This window comes from Bos indicus, chromosome 4, assembly GCF_029378745.1.
Source record: "Bos indicus isolate NIAB-ARS_2022 breed Sahiwal x Tharparkar chromosome 4, NIAB-ARS_B.indTharparkar_mat_pri_1.0, whole genome shotgun sequence".
NCBI classification, from domain to species: domain Eukaryota; kingdom Metazoa; phylum Chordata; class Mammalia; order Artiodactyla; family Bovidae; genus Bos; species Bos indicus.
The window spans coordinates 43693420-43715306 of NC_091763.1; the positions used below are offsets into that span (position 1 = coordinate 43693420).

At 37.1% G+C, this 21887-nt stretch overlaps 1 protein-coding gene across 25 annotated transcripts in view; it reads right to left on the minus strand.

Moving 5' to 3' along the window:
* Positions 1 to 21887, minus strand: part of PHTF2 (putative homeodomain transcription factor 2) — a 202633-nt gene that overhangs the window by 128955 nt on the left and 51791 nt on the right. For 23 of the 25 annotated variants that reach the window (XM_070787220.1, XM_070787218.1, XM_070787219.1 and 20 more), the window contains one exon: positions 21658 to 21743. The exons of the other annotated variants lie outside the window; for them this stretch is intronic. In XM_070787220.1, coding sequence (XP_070643321.1) covers positions 21658 to 21743 — 86 coding nt within the window. The remainder of the gene's footprint in view (positions 1 to 21657; positions 21744 to 21887) is intronic. 25 annotated transcript variants of the gene reach the window in all.

Genomic DNA, 21887 nt, shown 5'->3' on the forward strand with positions numbered 1-21887 from the left:
ATGAAGTGCTTAAATAAAAGATTGAGAGTTCACAAATAAATATAAGCAGGGCAAATGGAGGCCCAGATTTGCACACATACTTTAAACACTCAGCTCTTTCATTAATGAATGGGCATTCCATAATACTATGTTAGAGCCTTAATTTTTCCTACTACTTTCATGCTCAGTTTCATTTTTTTGCAATCTCATTTCAGAAACTCTGGAAAGTAGGCTATTAATTCTCACAAACACCAAATTAGGTTTAAAAAGGTGGGACTTCTTGGTGGTCCAGTGGCTCTGCCTCTATGCTCCCAAAGCAAAGGGCCTGGGTTCAGGCCCTGGTCGAGGAACTGGATCCCAAATGCTACAACTAAAAGATTCCACATGCCACAATAAAAAAAAAAATAATAATAATAAGTAAATATTTTAAAAGGTAACACAGAGCCCAATCCTCTCCAAGCTTGGCCTCATTCAACAAACATCAAAGGCCAATCACGTGCCAGGACAAATGAAGCCTGCCTTTGTCAGCAAGAGTGTCTGTTAAAGGCACAAGACGAGAGGCTAAAGAATCTCGAGATAACTGATTTCCAGTACAACTCACGATAATTAGTTTTTGAGTCTTTTTATAAAAATGAAAGTTATCAATCAGAATATATCCTTTGTTATATTTATAAGTTTTGGTTTCTTAATCCTATGTTCCTGCACTGACTTAGTTGATCAGCTCTTAATGTTTGCTGACAGGAGTTAGAACAGACCCTGGACTCTGCAAGAGAACTGGCTTTTCATCCTGCCTCCACCATGACTAGTCTTATGGTCCTTGGCAAGTTTCTCGACCTCTGAGATTCTTTAAAATGGGGGAAACGGAACATATTTCACAGAACTGGAATATAAAATGACTGTGTCTGGTATACTGTCAGTGCTCTGTGAAGGTTAGTTCTTTCCTTTCTTGGCAAATCTCAATCTCTCCAGGCCTCAAATACCTCATTTTTAAATTGATGAAGTTAATTATATTTAAATTAAATCAGGACAACTTTTTTAAAGTTTTAATTGGAGGACAACTGCTTTACAATGTTGTGTTGGTTTCTGCCATACAACAACGTAAGACAGCTGTAAGTATACACATATTCCCTCCCTCTGGAGCCTTCCTCCCACTCTCCCCCAACAACTCACCCCTCTAGGTTGTATGACAACATTTAGATTCACTAATGATAATTTGGATGACCAGAGATAGTTTTTTTTATGTACCAGTATGGGAAGAGAAAAGACTCAGTGCTACTATGGAAAAAAGTAGAAATAAAAGGATAGCTGGAAATGTCGAGGCAGAAGGTACTATGAAAAAAAGCAAATGACGGTGTAAAGTTAAGTATCCTTTCCTTAATAACCAAGAAAAAATTTTTCTAGAATTACATACAGTTTATTAGTGAAACCAGAATTGTCAACACCCAAAATCTCATTTACCCAGACAACTAAACTACATGGCTTCCACTCTCACAATGATCTGTCTACAAGGATGGTAAGAAACATGAGACGGAGGGGTGCAGTGAGCAAACCAACAGAAGTGAAGTTACTGAACCAAACAGTAGATCTCAGAATACTGATCACCAGTGAAAGAAAATTTACATCTATAATAAAAAAAATTATGTTGTCATGGTAGACATTCTGAAATCATATGGTACTTCTGTTCATATAACTAAAAAATCCTAAAGAAACAATTAGGATCATTTAAAATCATTAGGATTATTAGCTTCCAGATAAATCTCTCCCCAGAATTAGTGGAAACTAATTCTTTTGACCTTTTTAAACTTTAAAATTTAATTTTATAACCATTTTTAATTGAAGTATAGTTAATTTGCAATCTTGTGTTACTTTCAGGTAAACAAAAAAGTGATCCAGTTAGTATATAGTATGTATATACACACACACATATTCTTTTAAAAGTTCTTTTCCATTATATGTTATCACAAGATATTGAATATAATTCCCTGCGCTATACAGTAAGTCCTCGTTGTTTGTCTATTTTATGTAGAGTAGCATGTATATGGCAGCCCATATACATGTCCCTGTCCCTGGGATTCTCCAGGCAAGAACACTGGAGTGGGTTGCCATTTCCTTCTCCAATGCATGAAAGTGAAAAGTGAAAGTGAAGTCGCTCAGTCGTGTCCGACTCTTAGCGACCCCATGGACTGCAGCCTACCAGGTTCCTCCGTCCATGGGATTTCCCAGGCAAGAGTACTGGAGTGGAGTGCCATTGCCTTCTCCTCCTAACCTGCTATGTATCTTCAATAGCAAATTCCCATTACGTCTCCAATTATATGCTCTCTTATCCTATTCTCTTGCTTTTTCACAATGTCTTATTTTAATCAACATATTGTCCAATGTTTCTGATTGTCCATTACATACATACAGACACACTCCTATAATTGTCAGTCACTCAGGTAACTTTAATGATGAGGATCAAATGAAGAAGTTAAATCATTTCATTACACAATATAAACTATGAGTGATGATAATGTCAGAAAAAAATGTGTGGCATAAAGACATGGCATGAGTCAGCAACTCCTTTGAATGTGTAACAACTACCAAATTACGAACTTTTTAACTCTTCTGAATCAGTTTTAGAACTCTAAAATCATATGAGACGCCAAGTCATAGTGTTAAAGTGTCAGCAGCTCAGTCATGTCTGACTCTTTGAGACCCCACAGACTGGAGCCTGCCAGCTCCTCTGTACATGGGATTCTCCAGGCAAGAATAATGGAGTGAGTATCCCTTTTCCTTCACCGGGGGATCTTCCCAACCCACGGACTGAACCCGGGTCTCCCACACTGCAGGCAGATTCTTTACTGTCTGAGCCACGAGGGAAGCCCAAGCCAAATCATGGAAGCCTTTTAACCCAATAATTAAAATACTGCCCTATAATTCTATTTTTGGGGGCAAGAGAAGAACCTAAAATGGGTAAGCATTCAAAGTTAGGATAGGATTTCTCCCACTCTCTGAAAGTAGAGCATTCCTATGAAACTGTTTATAGGCCAAAATGGCTTAAAATGAAAAATGAAGACTCAATTATCTTAGGACACATCTTGCTAATAGAGGCACAAAATAAATCGAGATAAAGCACAGATGCTCACAGGCACAGTTCAAAGCAGTGGCAGCTGGGATGCTTCACGTTGTTCCTGGGGAAGGAGTTTGGCGGTGCATTCTTGCTGCTTGGGGTGTGTGCGGCCCCTTGAACAGCTCACTCACTGCAAAACAAACGCTGGATGCTATTTTCACTTTTCTCCTTTTTTCATAAAAGTGAAAATACTCTGGATTTTTTGGGGAGGGTGGATAGCAACAAACCCAATGTAGGCCTTTTATAAAAGCAAGTGGTGTACACCACACTTTCAACAAGTTGGGGATACCTGTATCCTAATTGGGGAAAGAAGTTTAAATCATAGAATAAATAGGAATAATCATAAGCAAAGAGGTTTCCTGGCAATCTCTGCTTCAACTGTCATTTATTTCTTTTGCTATCAATTACTACCAGAATCATATTATACCAAAAGTCTTACTACAGAAAGCAAAGCTGCTTAAGTAGAAGGCAAAGTAAAAAATAAAACTTCCTTTTTTTTAAAGAGTAAAAAGTCTTTTTAGATGGAGAATAGAACTTTAAAGGAAGAAAACAGATTTATGAAATTTAACCCACTTTAAATTATAACATATCTACCCGGCCTCTGGCATTTGGATTAAAACATCAAAGTTTGAAAACACATCCTCATCTACAGATATTAAAATCTGGCTAATTAGCAAAGATTCCAGTCATTATTAATAATAACAGCTAAGGCCATTTCACATCTTCCCACAGATTCTGCTACGTTATACATCATCTAAAACTACTCCCTTACCTGGATTAACCCTAAGAATAGTGTATTACAGGCCACATACATATTATCAAATCATGAATCATGACCAAGTTTCTATTGCCTAAGAAAAGCCAGTTAATGATATAGTAAAAACACTGATTCAAGTTTAGAAAAAAAGTCTTGAAGGGTATTCTTTAATTCAATAAAGAGAGATGATCGTGGTAGAATGTGCTTCTAAGACATTATAAATCCAAAGAAAAAATACTCAGAGTTCATTATAATTCACATGAAGTAATGAAGGCAGGACTTCAGAATGAAGTAAGGACTATCATCTTACACATCACTGAGAGTTGGTCTGAAAATGAGCAGTATTTGTGAGACAAAAGGTATAACAGGAAACTTACTGGATATGGGGGCATGGGAAAGAGGTAACATGACAATTTCTGGCTTAAGTATCTTGAACTGTATAGGTATCACTAACCACGGCATGGAATTAAAAAAAAAAAAAAAAAAAAACCCACAGGTTTGAGAAAAGCTGTTGGAGCTCTAGGACAGCTAGGAATTATGTCTGAGATCAGAGAGTTGAAAAGGTAAAAAAAAAAAAAATTGGAACTCAGAAGCTTAAACTAGGTGTTTTGACATTATGTGGTCAATTTGATAATCCAGAGGAATAGAATAACTTAGTGAGATCAAGAACAAAATATTTTTTTTTTTTAAGAACAAAATATTAAGAAGGGTAAATATTCAACTGGAGAGGAGAAGTATCAAAGTAAAGTTATTAAGAAGGACAAATATTCAACTGGAGGGAAGAATTATAGAAATCAAGTAAGGAGACTTAGAAAAATTAGGTAGGAAGAGATTGTATAATATATTTATATATGATAATTAAAGCATTATATTTATATATATAAAGGGAGTATAATATACATATTAATATACTATAATAAATGGCAACCAGGAGTTTTAAGAAAGAAGGTAAAGACAGCTAAAAATATTGAAACATTTTGAAGTTATTAGATAAACATATTCACGTCAAATAATCTTGATCACATTTAAACAGAGGCCAAGTCATTAGCTGAAATATGGAAGCTGGCAGTTTAGGAAATGAGGAACGATGAAGGTAAGAAATAACCAGTCGGGGAGACAATACAGAATCAACCAGAATGAGTTAAATTAGGGACACCAGGAAGAGCAAATGCAGATGAGTTGGTATTAGAAACAGTCAGCTGGGAATCAGCTGAGTTACATGTTTGTATTTTCTCTTTCACCACCAAATCTCAGGATCAGGAGAGAAGAATTAAATATACAAACAAACACACACCCTGCCACCAAATATCTACAACATACTAGGCATAATGCTATGCTGTTGGCAAGGCCCTTCGTTAAGTCTTCAAACTGCATAACCTCCTTTCTCTTTCTTCTGCTTCTCCCAAACAATTCAGGAGTACAGCCATTAGATGGGTCAGAGTTCCCGGGGCCGGGGGCGGGGTGGCACATGCAAAGCAGGGTGTCAGAGACTCTGACACACAGGGGTAACCATGGTGGGTTATCAACCAAAGAGGGGTATAGAAGGGGACCTTGTGGGAAGGGTAAGGAGAGGACCACATGTGAGAGTGACCCAGCCTTGCAGGGTAAAGAGATCAACTACTTGGAGAATATGCTGATGTGGGGTATCAGAGCCCAAGAAACATAAAGAAGGTCTAGAATAAAGAGCTTGAACGGGATTAAGAGGGTATCCATACACAATATGGTATGACTAGAGACTGGTTACATTTATAAGGACTAATATCTCAAAAGCTTGAAAATGTTCCTCTGTTGACTCAAAAATCTCTATAAAGCTATTAAAGTAAAAGAGATAATTAGTTCAATAACATGAACGCTATATATAAGTAGAGGCATTTCATTAATAAATTATGGCATATTTAGTCAAGAGCCTATTATACTCTTTAAAATTATGCTTTAAAAGGATATTTAGTGATGTGAAACAGTAATATTTTTGCATGAAAACAGGATATAACAACTAAATACAATATAATCCTAATTTTGTTGTGGTAAATTCACAATGTTAATAGTAGGGTAATTGTGTGACCTTATTATACTTACCTGCCTTTTCCACTTTTTGTAATGGAGACATATATTACTTTTAAACTATGACTAAAACATTAAAAAATCAAGAGGAAATAGAAGCTCATATTATCTGAATAGCATCAAGTATTGGGTTCCCCGTGTTCTGACAGTAAAGAATCCGTCTGCAATGAGGGAGACCTGGGTTCAATCCCTGGGTTGGGAAGATCCCCTGGAGGAGGGCATGGCAATACACTCCAATATTCTTGCCTGGAGAATCCCCATGGACAGAGGAGCCTGGCAGGCTACAGTCCATGGGGTTGCAAAGAGTCAGACACGACTCAGTGACACAACACAGCATCGAATATTTAGGTACTGGGCTGCTGCTGCTACTGCTAAGTCACTTCAGTCGTGTCCGACTCTGTGCGACCCCATAGACGGCAGCCCACCAGGCTCCCCCATCCCTGGGATTCTCCACGCAAAACACTGGAGTGTGTTGCCATTTCCTTCTCCAATGCATGAAAGTGAAAAGTGAAAGTGAAGTTGCTCAGTCGTGTCCGACTCTTTGCGACCTCATGGACTGCAGCCCACCAGGGTCCTCCATCCATGGGATTTTCCAGGCAAGAGTACTGGAGTGGGGTGCCATTGCCTTCTCCGTAGGTACTGGGCTAGATGGTTTTGAATACATTTTCTCATGGGAAAGTACTGTCAAGAAAAGTAACTGCCATTTTAAAAAATCAATTTAAGTCTCATTATGAAAATAAATAAGGCTTTTTCTATGAGTTATATAACAGAAATTTTCAGCTGAGAAGTTATGCCGTAATAACAAAACTGTCAGAAATTCTAGTACTGTGAAAGGGCAGATAGATATCCACATCCTAGAATAACAAGGGAAAAAAGGAGTTAAAGAGGCAAAATGCTAAAATACTCAAAAGCCCAAGAAAACAACATTTCACAGAGGACTCCTGTGGTAGAAGTGTAACTTAAATTGCATTAGGTGGTGATGGAAGGAATTAACTGGTTCACACAGGAAAGGGAGGGAACAGAAGGAAGGGAGCCTGGCAAACAGCTCCATGGTAGAACTGGGAGAACTCCAAGTTCTGGAAGAAGCCAAGGAGAAAAGGCCATCATCAGTTCTTTGGCCTCTGGAGCCACCAGTGGGGGCTGGACATACAGGAGAAAGCAGCAGCCGTGGACTGTCTCTTCTGAATCCTCTCCTGGTGTCCCCTTGGATCCTCAAGAGAGTAAAAGTCTACCCTCAGAGCAAATGAGAGCTAGTGATGTAGTGTTGTATCAGGAACCCTAACGAGATTAAAAGTTCACCCTCAGAGCTGAGAGCTAGTGATACAGTGTGGTATCAGGGATCCTCAAGAGATTAAAAATCTACCCTCAGAACTAACGAGATCTAGTGACGCAGTGTAATATCAGGGGTCCTCAACAGCCCCTGAATGCCAAGTTTCCAACTGTAATATGGAGTTGTAATCTGTAACTTAAAGCTTAAAAAGTATATAGTTGATTTAATGCCTTTAATACTTAAGTAAAATCATTCAATCACTAAAAATAAAGGACTGAAGTCCTACTACACTCTGAGGAGGACTTGAAAGGACCTGGTCTGTGTAATTTGATCCTGCACAGGCCCCTCCTCCAGTGATTTCAGGGGAGACAGCTGACTCAAACTGAACCAATCAGATTCTCCCTACATTTCAATGTCAGGTAAACAGGAGAAACAGAAGAATGGCAAACAGAGGGAAATAAAATTAATACCACAGAGCCCTACAGAGAAGTTTCTAGAAATTCTGCTGCTACGGGGCCTAACATAGTCCTGGTTTGTCTTTCCATCCCAGCTCTTGGCTGTCCGCTGTTGGCACAGTTTATATGTGTAGTGAAAGTAGAAGCAGAACACAGTGGTGTATTTTCCGGGTCCAACTTTAATGAGAACGTTGCTGTTAATGCAAACCAACACCGCTCTGCATAATTTACGAAGACTGTTTATTTTCCAATGTGCTAGTACATGGCAGTGTATTCTCAGTGGATTTATTAATCAAGACACTATCCAATTAAAAACTTTCTCCAAGAAGTCATCTTGGCAAAGATAATTTTACTTCTACGTTTTCACTTAACCTAACTTTGCACAGTAAATTGTGAAAAGACCCTGCTAGTGAGAAAAAAGGGAGCATTGGTTGTTATTATTAATCATAGGAAAATAATTCAAATATGCCTTACTTAATCAATCAGAGGGTCAAAAACACATTACCAAGGGTAAATACTAAAGTTCTGTTTAACAAATCTATAACATCAATTCCCAGGTGTTAAAGTTTTTACAACCAAGTCTATAAAATTTGACATCATGCAATTAATACTCAAAACTTTCAGTAAATGTTATTTCAACAATGAGAATGGAAATTATTAATAGTTTAAATAAATTATTAAACTATTTTAAAAAGCTTTTAAAAATCTATTCATTACTTAAAATAAAGTTTTAAAAATTAAGGGTTCACTTCTTTAGTTTCTAAATCATCCAAACACAGCGAAAGACCAAATATAAACTTTACTTTGTCTTCATTTTACCATTTCCACTGCTGCATAGTTTATATATCAAGCTTAAGAAAGAAAACCTCCCCCCAAAAAACAAACTTCATCTCACCAAGTCCATGACAAGATATTCACCAACAACACAGATTATAATTCTCCTAGCCAAACATGCATTTATAAAAATTAACATTTCAATAACAAGTTGACCCAAACCAAGCTAGTCAGAATATGTACAAGACTTCCAATAGACTAAATACATTTAAGCTAAAATAACAGTTATATGAATAAACATAACTGCTGTTCTAGTTGCTGAGCACTTGTTGTTTTGTCATAGATTACAGTCCTGGCAGGAAACAAGACACACACCACTCACAACCACCTGAGAGCCCATAGCCAAGAAAATGGAAAATGAAAGAAGAAACAGGCCAGATTTGGATACAAAGTTGGGAGTTGAACAGCTATCAGTTAAGGAGTGCAGATTATGAAGCCTACTACAACTTGGTTCAAATTTTGGCTTATCATGCCTTCTTTATGTGACTTTGAAGAAACCAATAGACTTCTCTGAATCTTAAGTTTCTTCAGCTATAAATTCTGGATAATGGCAGTAATGTCTATTTCACAAAATTGCTGTGATAATTAAATGCAAGTACAGTACTTAGGACAGTATTGTAGCACATAGTAAGTACTCAATAAATGCTACCTGTTATTATTATTCAATGAGTTCAACAATCATGACATAGGAAGCCCTGGGCCAACTACTTTACTTATACAGTATTATATAATCCTCATATTTTAAAGAAAATTGGACATAGGAAATTCAATAATTTGTCCAAAGTCACAACATAGCAAATGACGGAACCAGATTCAAACATAGGCTCTATTTTTTGTGTTTTTTTGTTTGTTTATTCCTGGTTGACTTTCAAGTTATTAAGACAGGGTATCTGTATGTGCTACAAATTCAAATTGTGTCAAAATGAGAGAGAATGTTTATTTTAAAACCTCTCAGACACTGTGCTAGAACTTTCTCAAAACACATTCAGACTTATGGTTACCAGTGGGAATGGGGGCTGGAAGAGGGATGAATTGGGGCTTTGGGGTTAGTATGTGCAAACTATTACACATAATAGATGAACAACAAGGTCCTACTATAAATCACAAGGAATCATTCAATAATCTGGTATAAACTATAATGAAAAAGAATGTAAAATAGAATGTATGTATGTGTATAACTGAGTCACTTAGCTGTACAGCAAAAATTAACACAACACAGTAAATCAACTATACTTCAATAAAAAAAATAAAATTAAAAAAAGTCAACCTTTTCACTCCATTTTGAAGATGAGGAACTTGAGTCTCAAAAAGTTTGAAACAACTTGCTCGTGGTCAGAGAGCTTATAGGATACAGAATTTGGATCTCATCTACAAACACTGATACCCACAGGCTGACTTTCCACTACACAGTGCTATCTTCCTAAGATAAATCTTCATTTTCTTTTCTCAAAATAACAGCAATCTGTGGAAACTGCTATCTCTTAGTAGCTGAAACCACTTCAAATTACTTGTTTAGGTAAGAATTAGGTAACCATACCAACTACTTCAGATATATCAATTCTTTGATTTGCCAAGACTTGTTTTTAATCAATTACATTCCCAAGAATAACTATCACTTTTCCTTTGCATTCATGATTGGAGTATTATTACTTACTTTGCATATAAGAGGATTAACACCAACCAGGAAGAGAAAAGATTCCACACCAAAGCACTTCATGTACATTGAGGAGACAAATTAACTATTTATTAAAACATAAATGCATATACTTTCCTCTAAACTGTATTGTTTAATTACTTTAGACGAGTTTTTTAATAAAAGTTTTTTTTTTCTTTTTAATCAAAAGTAAATTCCCTGAACAGGGTTTCATTGGTCTAGTACTGAATAAAACCAAAAAAGCACATGAATAGGATAATTCTATGGATGGTTTACTGCATCAGACTGTAGATTACAATTATAATACCAAACTAATAAAAGGAACAACAATACAAATTAAGTCCCCAAGAGATAGCACTTCATATCCACCAGAATGTCTGTAATTAAAGACATCAGGCAACTTCCCTGGTGGTCCAGAGGTTAAGACTCTGCACTTCCACTGCAGGGAGCACAGGACAGATCCCAGGTGGGAAACTAAGATGCCGCAGGCAGCATGGCCAAAAAAAAAAGAAAAGGCAATAATGCTGGCAGATGCTGGCAAGGATGGGGAGAAACTAAAATCCTCATACAAAGCTTGTGGGAATGTAAAATGAAGAAGCCACTTTGAAAACAGTTTGACAGTTTTGACCTGGTAATTCCACTCCTAGTTATTATTCTAAGAAAAATGAAAACGTATGTCCATATGAAGATGCGTATGTGAATGTTTATACCTGCACCATTCATAACAGTCAAAAAGTGTAAACAACCCAGATGTTCACCAATGGTGAATAAACAAAACATGGCACAGCTATACAATAGTATTCTCAGTTCAGTTCAGTTCAGTTCAGTTGCTCAGTCGTGTCTGACTCTCTGCGACCCCATGAACTTCAGCACACCAGGCCTCCCTGTCCATCACCAACTCCCGGAGTTCACTCAAACTCATGTCCATCGAGTCGGTGATGCTATCTAACCATCTCATCCTCTGTCGTGCCCTTTTCCTCCTGCCCCTAATCCCTCCCAGCATCAGAGTATTTTCTAGTGAGTCAACTCTTCACATGAGGTGGCCAAAGTACTGGAGTTTCAGCTTTAGCATCATTCCTTTCAAAGAAATCCCAGGGCTGATCTCCTTCAGAATGGACTGGTTGGATCTCCTTGCAGTCCAAGGGACTCTCAAGAGTCTTCTCCAACATCACAGTTCAAAAGCATCAATGGTATTATACTCAGCAATAAAAAGGAATGGAGTACTCACATATGCTAGAACAGGAGTGAAACTCATAAATAGCACGTTAAGAAAAGAAGTCAGATACAAAAGACCACTCTTCCATCATTCTGTTTACATGAAATGTACAGAAAAGACAAATCTATGATACAAAAAGTAGATCAGTGGTTGTGTGCCAGTGGGGGTGGAAATGAGGAGTGACTACAAATGTTGTTGTTCAGTCACTAAGTCCTGCCTCACTCTTTCCAACTCCATGGACAGCAGCATGTCAGTCTTCCCTGTCTACAAATAAGCAATACATTTTTGGGGTTAATGATCAAAATGTTCTGAAATTAGATTGCAGTGATGGCTGTACACTTAAAACAAATGAGTTTTATTGCATTGAAGCCCCATGTCAATAAAAGCTGTTTTGTAAAAAGGAATAGCTATGTTTCTGCAAAATTTCTTTAACTAAAATAACATAACAACATTTAAAGGGAAAAGACATATAAATAGATATAGATATATAGGTAGATATGTCTATAATTAAAAAGACATCGGGCAACTTCCCTGGTAGTCTAGGGATTAAGATTCTGCACTTCCATTGCAGGGAATTTTAGGACTGCTCTGTAAATATGTATAAGAAACTTGTCTGCAATTATTAAATACGTAATTTTTGCTTGGATAATCAGATAATTGCTATGAAAGTAAATAATAATGAGTTTTTGTTTTCCTTAAGCAGGGCTTTAGAGACAGAAGATCTGGACAAGCCAAGTTCTGCCATTTACTCAGTGAGTAGAGCACTCAGTGAGTAGAGCAAAAATGAAAAAACCTCTGAACTTGCTTCTTCAGTGACATTTTTGAAATTGGACAGTGCAGCACTTAATATATATCAGGCATTTAAGTTTTATTTTAATGCCAACTATGTCTAGCATTACACAAAAATATCATATACAACTGGAGAAAATCTGCTGTAATTGGATTTCATCAAAATGCCCTCTCTAGAATTTTTGGATCAACACTGAGTTATTTACTCCATGACATAGTATTTTAAACATAATAGAAAGCTGAGTTAGTTTCTGATTTTGACATCTATGGCACTATGGTATGAACTTGTAAATAGGGATGACAAGTTAAACATTCATATTAACAGCAATTTAAGCTATGAAGAAATTCAATGGTCATATTTAACTTAGACAATAAGCAATTCTTAAACTGAAGTATTTATAGGAAAATCTAGCTTTTGCAGCTTTCAATTTTTGATTTGTTCAACCTATCAAAAATATATCAGAATATTTCCTTAAGCATCACAGGTAAAAAAAAAATTTCAGTTAAAAGTCAATTTCTCAAAGAACAAAAGCATCAGGAAATGGACTCACACACTGAGAAACAAAGCAAATCTGAGTAACTGTATCTGAGCATTCTTCCACGTACTCTAAGAATTTCTCAGCTTCTTATTTCTCAATGGTTGGTACTCCTGTGTAGTCATTTTTTAAAATTAATTATTTAATTTATTTTATTATTTTTGTCTCCACTTGGTGTCTATTGCTGTGCAGGCTTTCTCTAGTTACAGTGAGCGGGGGATACAGTTGTGAGGCAGAAGAATGCATGCATTCTCTTTGCAGTGGCCTCTACATACATACAGTGGCATGAGCTCTAGGGCTTGCAGGCTTCATAGCTGTGGCGCACGGGCTCAGTAGCCATGATTCCCAGGCTGTAGAGCACAGGATCAGTAGTTGTGGCCCATGGACTTAGCTGCTCTGTGGCATGTGAGATCTTCCCTGACCATGAATAGAACCCATGTCTTCTGCACTGGCAGGTGGATTCTTTACCACTGAGACACCAGGGAAGCCCCTGTGTAGTCATTTCTGCTTAAGGGCAAATGAAGATCCCCTCTTTCATAGACAATTCTAATAAACAGCCAAGTAAATGAAAAAGGAACCTTGTGCTACATAGACGTTAACCTAGGATACTGTACATTTTCATCTGATACTTTTTAACATCTAACGCTATTAGACTGCAGCTTGTTGACAACAGTATTTGCTTTACTCTGTCTCCAATTTGCTTTCAGGAAAAGAGTCCTTCTATACATAGACATGGAAGAAATTTCTAAAAAAACAAACAAACAAAAAAGAATCTAGTTCTATTTAAGACCAATTTAAGATATAGCCTTGTTTACAAAGGAAATTAAATCAGAAAATTTCTACTCACTGTAAAATTATTCACTTTATTTTTAAAGCAGGGGACACAGAATTAAAATCCTAGACTTAAACTTCAGCCTTATCAGTTACTAACTAATGACTTCACTCAAATTACTTCAACCTCCTGATGTTTTCTCATTTATTGCAGTAGACAGACATTTCTGAAGAAATACCCTTTTTTTTTTTTTAAAAGAAATCTCTCCCCCAATCCTTCCATTCAGGAAATCATGTAATAATAGCATCAGTATCAGTTTTGTCTGAAAAACAGAAAACTTGAAAGTAAAAGTAGAGAAAGTACTGGTGTTGAGTCATGTTCATTGAAAATAACCTTTATATCACCCAAGATGTCAATAAGAGGTGGTCTGTCTTTAAAATTTGTTATTTACCAACTGCCAGACACAATTTCCACAAACTAATTTAATGAATCCTCACAATTCTATGAAGTAGATACTACTGCTATACCTATTTTATAGTTACAAAAACTTAAGTTGTACAAAATTTAACAGTAAGTAGCGGAATATAGGAATTCAAATCCAGATGGACTGGCTCTACAATTGAGGTCTTACCCACCAGTAATTTCATTCACATCCTTACACAAACCACCTTATGTTCTTCTGCCTTGGCTCTGATCACTAAGAGGTATCTGAGAAGGGTAGTATTTAACCCCTAATCATTGTCAGATGCTCTACTGACTCTCCATGGCTGCCTTGCCAGCTGGGAAGCTGTCAGACCTATTAAGAGAGCAAATGAAAATACACAAAACTCCTCCGGAAGTACAGTTTACTCAGTTCTAAAAATATGCAAAAAATTTAATATTATTAGTAACCACAGGATAACCATAAGGATTAAATGTGCTAAATCATATTGAGCTAACAACAGTAACAGACACATAAGAGCTCAATAAATGTTAGCTATTATGTCATTTTGATAAATTACCTAATGCTTCCCTTTCCTTAATAACACAGCATGAGACAAGGAAGCAAGGTATATATGCCTTTTTTGCATTCTTTTAATGTTTATCACAGGATATACTCTGGTTTATTACTCGAAAACAAAACCCTGACTAAATGATGCATACGTATTATGAATCAAGACTACAGCACCTTCCTTGTTTACATATTTCCAATAGTTAACTATAAATAGCATGAAAAGCTGTATCATATTTATAAAGCAATTAAAATGCCAAGAGTATTAAAATATCTAGGTTATTTAAGTACCTTTGTATTTTAGAAAATACCTAACATATTACTGCCACTAATTCAATCATTTGAAATTAAAAATGAGATGATGAAATAGATCTAAGTTATTCAAAATCAAACACATTGAAGTGTTTAGCTTTCTTCCCCTTACCTACATAAGATACAATTAATGTGGAGAAGAAGTTAAGATAAATTGCTCCTGGGTGCTTAGTTCAGATTCCTCAGAATTAGAATTTAAGGGACCTGGGCCACTATTGTTATTAGTTAAGAAAAGGTTTGCTTTAATTCACGAATCCAGATGGCTACAAAATTGCTACCAAGAGTGACTACAGGAATGCCTTTAGAAAACAGACTGTTTCATCTTCCCTATGTAGAATTCGGAGAAGGCAATGGCACCCAACTCCAGTACTCTTGCCTGGAAAATCCCATGGATGGAGGAGCCTGGAAGGCTGCAGTCCATAGGGTTGCGAGGAGTCGGACACGACTGAGCGACTTCACTTTCATTTTTCACTTTCATGCATTGGAGAAGGAAATGGCAACCCACTCCAGTGTTCTTGCCTGGAGAATCCCAGGGACGGGGGAGCCTGGTGGGCTGCCGTCTATGGGGTCGCACAGAGTTGGACACAACTGAAGCGACTTAGCAGTAGCAGTATGTAGAAATAGGAAAAACTTCGAAGAGGAAGGAATGAACTGTTTATCTAGATAGTAAGATTATGCTAAATTACTAATCTTTGTCAAGTGCTTTGTAAAGAATTTGTAATCTTAGGCTGTACATGGGCTTCCCTGATAGCTCAGTAGGTAAAGAATCCTCCTGCAGCAATGCAGGGGACCCCGGTTCAGTTCCTGGTTTGGGAAGATCCTCTGGAGAAGGGAAAGGCTACCCACTCCAGGATTCTTGGGCTTCCCTTCTGGCTTAGCTGGTAAAGAATCGGCCTGCAAAGCAGGAGACCTGGGTTCAATCCCTGGATTGGGAAGATCCGCTGGAGAAGAGAAAGGCTATACCCACTCCAGTATACCAGGCTGTACATACTAGTGCTATATATATTCTTACACTGATGAGACAACAGAGGCTGTCAGAGAGTTCTGCATCTAGGGTTTCAGGGAAGAAATTCAAGTCCTGACTTACAACAACATGCCTTTTCCACTGCACTGCACTCTTTTATATAACTTGGCCAGCATTTTCCTCAGTATGTTACACAGATATTTGGGGGGTGGGGGAGAGGGAATTAAACAAACTGAAAAATTAAACATGTTTCTTCTGTTTGTCTTATAGGCAGTAACACTACACATAAACTATGAAATCCTATAATAAAGTTGTTAACCTCTGTTTAACTCAGTATTTCCCAAACTTATTTGACCATAAAAATACCTCTATTCTAATAACACCTATTAACATCATAGAGAAAACACTTAGGGAATGTTCAGTTCAATTCAATCGCTCAGTCGTGTCCGACTCTTTGCGACCCCGTGAATCGTAGCATGCCAGGCCTCCCTGACCATCACCAACTCCCAGAATTTACTCAAACTCATGTCCATCAAGTTGGTGATGCCATCCAGCCATCTCATCCTCTGTCATCCCCTTCTCCTCCTGCCCCCAGTCCCTCCCAGCATCAGAGTCTTTTCCAATGAGTCAACTCTTCGCATGAGGTAGCCAAAGTACTGGAGTTTCAGCTTTAGCATCAGTCCTTTCAAAGAACACCCAGGACTCATCTCCTGTAGAATGGACTGGCTGGATCTCCTTGCAGTCCAAGGGACTCTCAAGAGTCTTCTCCAACACCACAGTTCAAAGGCATCAATTCTTTGGCGCTCAGCTTTCTTCACACTCCAACTCTCACATCCATACATGACCACTGGAAAAACCATAGCCTTGACTAGATGGACCTTTGTTGGCAAAGTAATGTCTCTGCTTTTGAATATGCTATCTAGGTTGGTCATAACTTTCCTTCCAAGGAGCAAGCATCTTTTAATTTCATGGCTGCAGTCACCATCTGCAGTGACTTTGGAGCCCAGAAAAATAAAATCAGCCACTGTTTCCACTGTTTCCCTATCTATTTCCCATGAAGTGATGAGACCAGATGCCATGATCTTCGTTTTCTGAATGTTGAGCTTTAAGCCAACTTTTTCACTCTCCTCTTTCACTTTCAACAAGAGGCTTTTTAGTTCCTCTTCACTTTCTGCCATAAGGGTGGTATCATCTGCATATCTGCGGTGATTGATATTTCTCCCAACAATCTTGATTCCCAGCTTGTGCTTCTTCCAGCCCAGTGTTTCTCATGATGTACTCCACATATAATAAGCAGGGTGACAATATACAGCCTTGACGTACTCCTTTTCTTATCTGGAACCAGTCTGTTGTTTCATGTCCAGTTCTAACTGCTGCTTCCTGACCTGCATATAGGTTTCTCAAGAGGCAGGTCAGGTGGTCTGGTATTACCATCTCTTTCAGAATTTTCCATAGTTTATTGTGATCCACACAGTCAAACACTTCGGCATAATCAATTAAGCAGAAGTAGATGTTTTTCTGGAACTCTCTTGCTTTTTCAATGATCCAGCAGATGTTGGCAATTTGATCTCTGATTCCTCTGCCTTTTCTAAAACCAGCTTGAATATCTGGAAGTTCACAGTTCATGTATTGCTGACACCTGGCTTGGAGAATTTTGAGCATTACTATACTAGTGTGTGAGATGAGTGCAATTGTGCGGTAGTTTGAGCATTCTTTGGCATTGCCTTTCTTTGGGATTGGAATGAAAACTGACCTTTTCCAGTCCTATGGCACTGCCGAGTTTTCCAAATTTGCTGACATGTTGAGTGCAACACTTTCACAGCATCATCTTTTTGGTTTTGAAATAGCTCAACTGGGATTCCATCACCTCCACTAGCTTTGTTCGTAGTGATGCTTTCTATCTTTTTTTTTTTAATTTTATTTTATTTTTAAACTTTACAATATTGTATTAGTTTTGCCAAATATCAAAATGAATCTGCCACAGGTATACATGTGTTCCCCCACAGTGATGCTTTCTAAGGCCCACCTGACTTCACATTCCAGGATGTCTGGCTCTAGGTCAGTGATCACACCATTGTGATTATCTGGGTTGTGAAGATCTTTTTTGTACAATTTTTTTCTGTATTCTTGCCACCTCTTAAAATCTTCTGCTTCTATTAGGTCCATACCATTTCTGTCCTTTATTGCTACTATAAGCTGAAGCATTATGTTTAATACTTAATGTAACAGATATTCAGCATACAGAGACTATTTCATATTTACTACTAAATTACATCAAATTACTCAAAATAAGTGTCTGCCTTGGTATATGGCACATCATTGGCACTCAATATAATAAAGAACTACACAAACCAAAAGTTTAATTTAAGTATTGTCTTCTGAAAGTACTGTTATCAAAGCAGAAAAATTACCAAGCTCTAAATAAAAAAGTAAAGCATTGAAATAAATAATAGAGTTACAAAGATAACAATTCCTTCCCTTATGGATTATCAGGGGGAATTAATTATAATGCAAGTCAATCTGTGGTAAGTGCTAGAATAACAAAATACCACTGTAACACAGAGTTAGAAAAATAACTGAATTTATACAAACATTACTAGTCATGCAGGCAGGAGGAGAAGAGAACGACAGAGGATGAGATGGTTGGATGGCATCACCGACTCGATGGACATGAGTTTGAGTAAGCTCCAGCAGCTGGTGATGGACAGGGAAGCCTGGCATGCAACAGTCCATGGGGTCACAAAGAGTCGGACACGACTGAGTGATTCAACTAACTGACTGACTAGTCATGCCAAAGAGACTCAAAAGCCAACCTGAATAATCTCCTATTGGCAACACAACAATCTGAGCATCAAAAACTGCAACAGGGTGAAACATTATCAAGTATCTTTAAAGCCAAGAGTTCACAATGAAAATTAAAAACAAAGAATGGTGTTGACTTCTGAAAGTGGTAAGTAACTATCACATTAGTTTGTAAAGTTGTTTAAAAAAAAAAAAAAACAAGAAAGAATTAAGAAAATAAAAATCTCCATATTCTTGCCTTACAGATAGCATGCATAAATTTCCTATATGAGCACTGGCAAGGAACACATAATCCAGTCTCCATGGGATTATGAAAGATGTCCTTCAGGGGAAGATACTAGTTTTACCTATTAAGGATCAACTGAGTTAGTTTACAAGGCAGGGGCAGAGTAACAACGAAGTGGGCACCTCAAGCAGTAAGGTGAAAAACAGTATGGGGAGATGTCAAAGTTTTACTTGTTGGAGAAGTGGAATTAATTCAGTGAGAGCTGAAGGCTGGAAGAGGTTACAAAGGTAACTGAATTTTTTTTTTTAAATCCTTATGGTTTTTGAAGAAATGTGAGTTTATACGATATGTGAGAAGTCTTTGAAGAGTGTTATTAAATATATAAGTCCAAATTTTCATTTAAGATAAATCACTCTGGTGTCTCTAAGGAAGAAATATTTAACTGGAACAAGAATTAAGAAACAATGAAAACAGGAAGATTACAGCAAATCTGAGAACTATTTAGAAAATACAAGTAGTAACAGAATGGGGACCAAAAGAACAAATTTACATGAGTTTCCATAGTGCGTCTAGGGTTTTCTTGTAGCACTTACATAATCGTTTTCTGTTTGTACTTTGGTTCTCCCATGATGCAGAGCTGCTGTAGGGTAGTACTCAGTGCCTAATACAATAGCAGGCCCCTCATAAATGCTATTTAAATCCAGACAGGTACAAATTCTAACAGGACATTATTTTTGGAGAGAGGGAAAAGTCTTGATTTTTTTTTTAAAGGCTTTAATTATGAAAGTCAAACTGTACTGATAAAACTTAAATGTACTGAGTTTTCCCTGTATGAAGTCAATGTAATGAGGCTTCACTAACAATTTCTCCTAGTTTTCTACCAGTAAATAAAAATGAACCACGTAAAGTGCTGTGGCCACAAACCAGTAATTAAAAATTACTTTTTAATTAAAACATCCTTCTGTCTACCATTTTGATATTGGAAAAATAATACCTCATTCTCTGATTCCCCAAAACTCTATTAAAGAATTAAATTTTAATAAGGCTACCTTTGGCTTTCTAGGTGGTGCTAGTGGTAAAGAACCTGCTTGCCAGTACAAGAGATGGAAGGGACATAGTTCAATCCCTGGGTGGAAAGATCCCCTGAAGGAGGAAAAAGTAACCCACTCCAGTATCCTTGCCTGGAGAATTCCATGGACAGAGGAGCCTGGCAAGATACAGTCCACGGGGTCACACAGAATCAGACACTGAGGGCTACCTTACTTTCCTTTATATACTGTCTTTTACTTGTTTACAGTTATGCACCAACCCACTTCTTCACTAGATAAACCAGATAAACTAGATAAATAAACTAGATAAATCAGAACTCTCTATCTGTAATTTTAATCCCACCATAGGGGGAGAAGGGAAAAGACACCAAACACAAAAAGCAAACTAAAGCAACATTTCATTTTAAATGACCAAGTGTATCTTAAGGATGTTAATTTGGGGCAAAAATTCAAATAGGAAATTTTTAGGCAATACACCCTCTCCAGCTTTCTATTCTTGTGAATCAGTCCTTGGTATTGAATTAACGGTCTTCTTTTGAATAAACTCCTTGTGCCATTTGGCAAATGGCAATTTAGTTTGTAAGTTACCCTGTCAAATACCATTTATAAATGTCATTCTTTGTGAACTATAAACACAGAGCAGGTTAACATCAGTGTTTTAGATATTACAGGCCTTGTAAAAGCTGGTACATTTGCCTAATTTTAGGCTGTCAATGGCAACTTACCAACTTATTTCACCACTCTGTCTGTTACCATGGTTAAAGATAAACTGACTACAAGATATTTGGAATATAATTGGCAAACTTATACCCTTGACTAACATTTCTATTTTAAATCTATTCATCAGCAAATGAAAAAGATTAGAGACTAGTTTTCTAGTATGTCATAAAATATTAATATTTTTCTTCCCAACTCCCTACAGGTATAAGGTTTAATCAGTGAAAAACTTCAACTCTCTTCAAATAACATTGTCTCCTAGATCTCTTCATAATCTGTGTAAACAACTACTTTAATTTTTAGGCACTGTATCTCCAGCAACTGCTCTAGGCAAATGAATATTTCCTTTTAAAGGAATAAATATTTCACCTACCCCCCACAAAAGACTGATGAGCAAATAAGAGAACTGCAGTATTTCAAAGAAGTTATGTACTTTGTAGATATTCCTAGTTCTGGCATACCAGAATATTTGCAAAACAAAACCAAAAACCTTCTATCGCCAAATACTCAACTTCTAAACAGGACAAACATAAAATATTAAGCAATTGCGTGTTTATGTATTCATAATATCTGAACACAGGGAAAGATACTTCAAAAACTTTAATAATAATAATTTTCTATTAATACTGTTTTTGTTAACTTAGTACTTTAATACTAAGGAGGACTGAATATGGATCCCCTTGGAGTGTGTAAACATTACCATGTAGCAGCCCAGAAGGACTTTGCTAGGAAATCCTACAAGGTTTTGTTTTGTTTTGTTTTGTTTCCATTTGCTTCATCCATGGGAGCTGACTCTACTATTTCAATTAAGTACAGGTAAAGCTTGCTCAAAAAGTGAAATTCAATAATTCATAGTATGGTTGACAGCTCTCTAGACTAGGTAAAGACAAACACATAAATAAAAGCAAGACCTTATTGAGTTCTCTTATCTCTCAGTGTCTCAGTTTCCTCATCAGTGAAATAAAGATACTAAAAAGGTTAATTTCTAAGGTACCTTTTTCCCTCTCTACATTTCTGATTCCTTAGAAACAAGGTTCTAACACAAGGCAACCTCAAAGAGTGACAGCCTCAGGCCAAAAAAAAAAAAAAAACAGAAAGAAGAGTTTCTGAGTCACTGAAAAAGCTGGCGGCAGAATCAGCTCACTGGAGTACTTGAATTTTTACCCAAAGAGAAACTTCCTTGAATCTTCCCTCACGTTTTGCTTCAGACACGTCCTCCTTCAGTATCCACAGGGGATTCGTTCCAGTTCCTTACAAAAAGGGCATAATATTTGCATTTAACCTATGTACATCCTCTCGTTTACTTTAAATCATCTCTAGATTACTTACAATAACTAATACAATGTAAAATGCTATGTAAGTAGTTGCTGGTGCTTGGGAAAATCACATTTTGC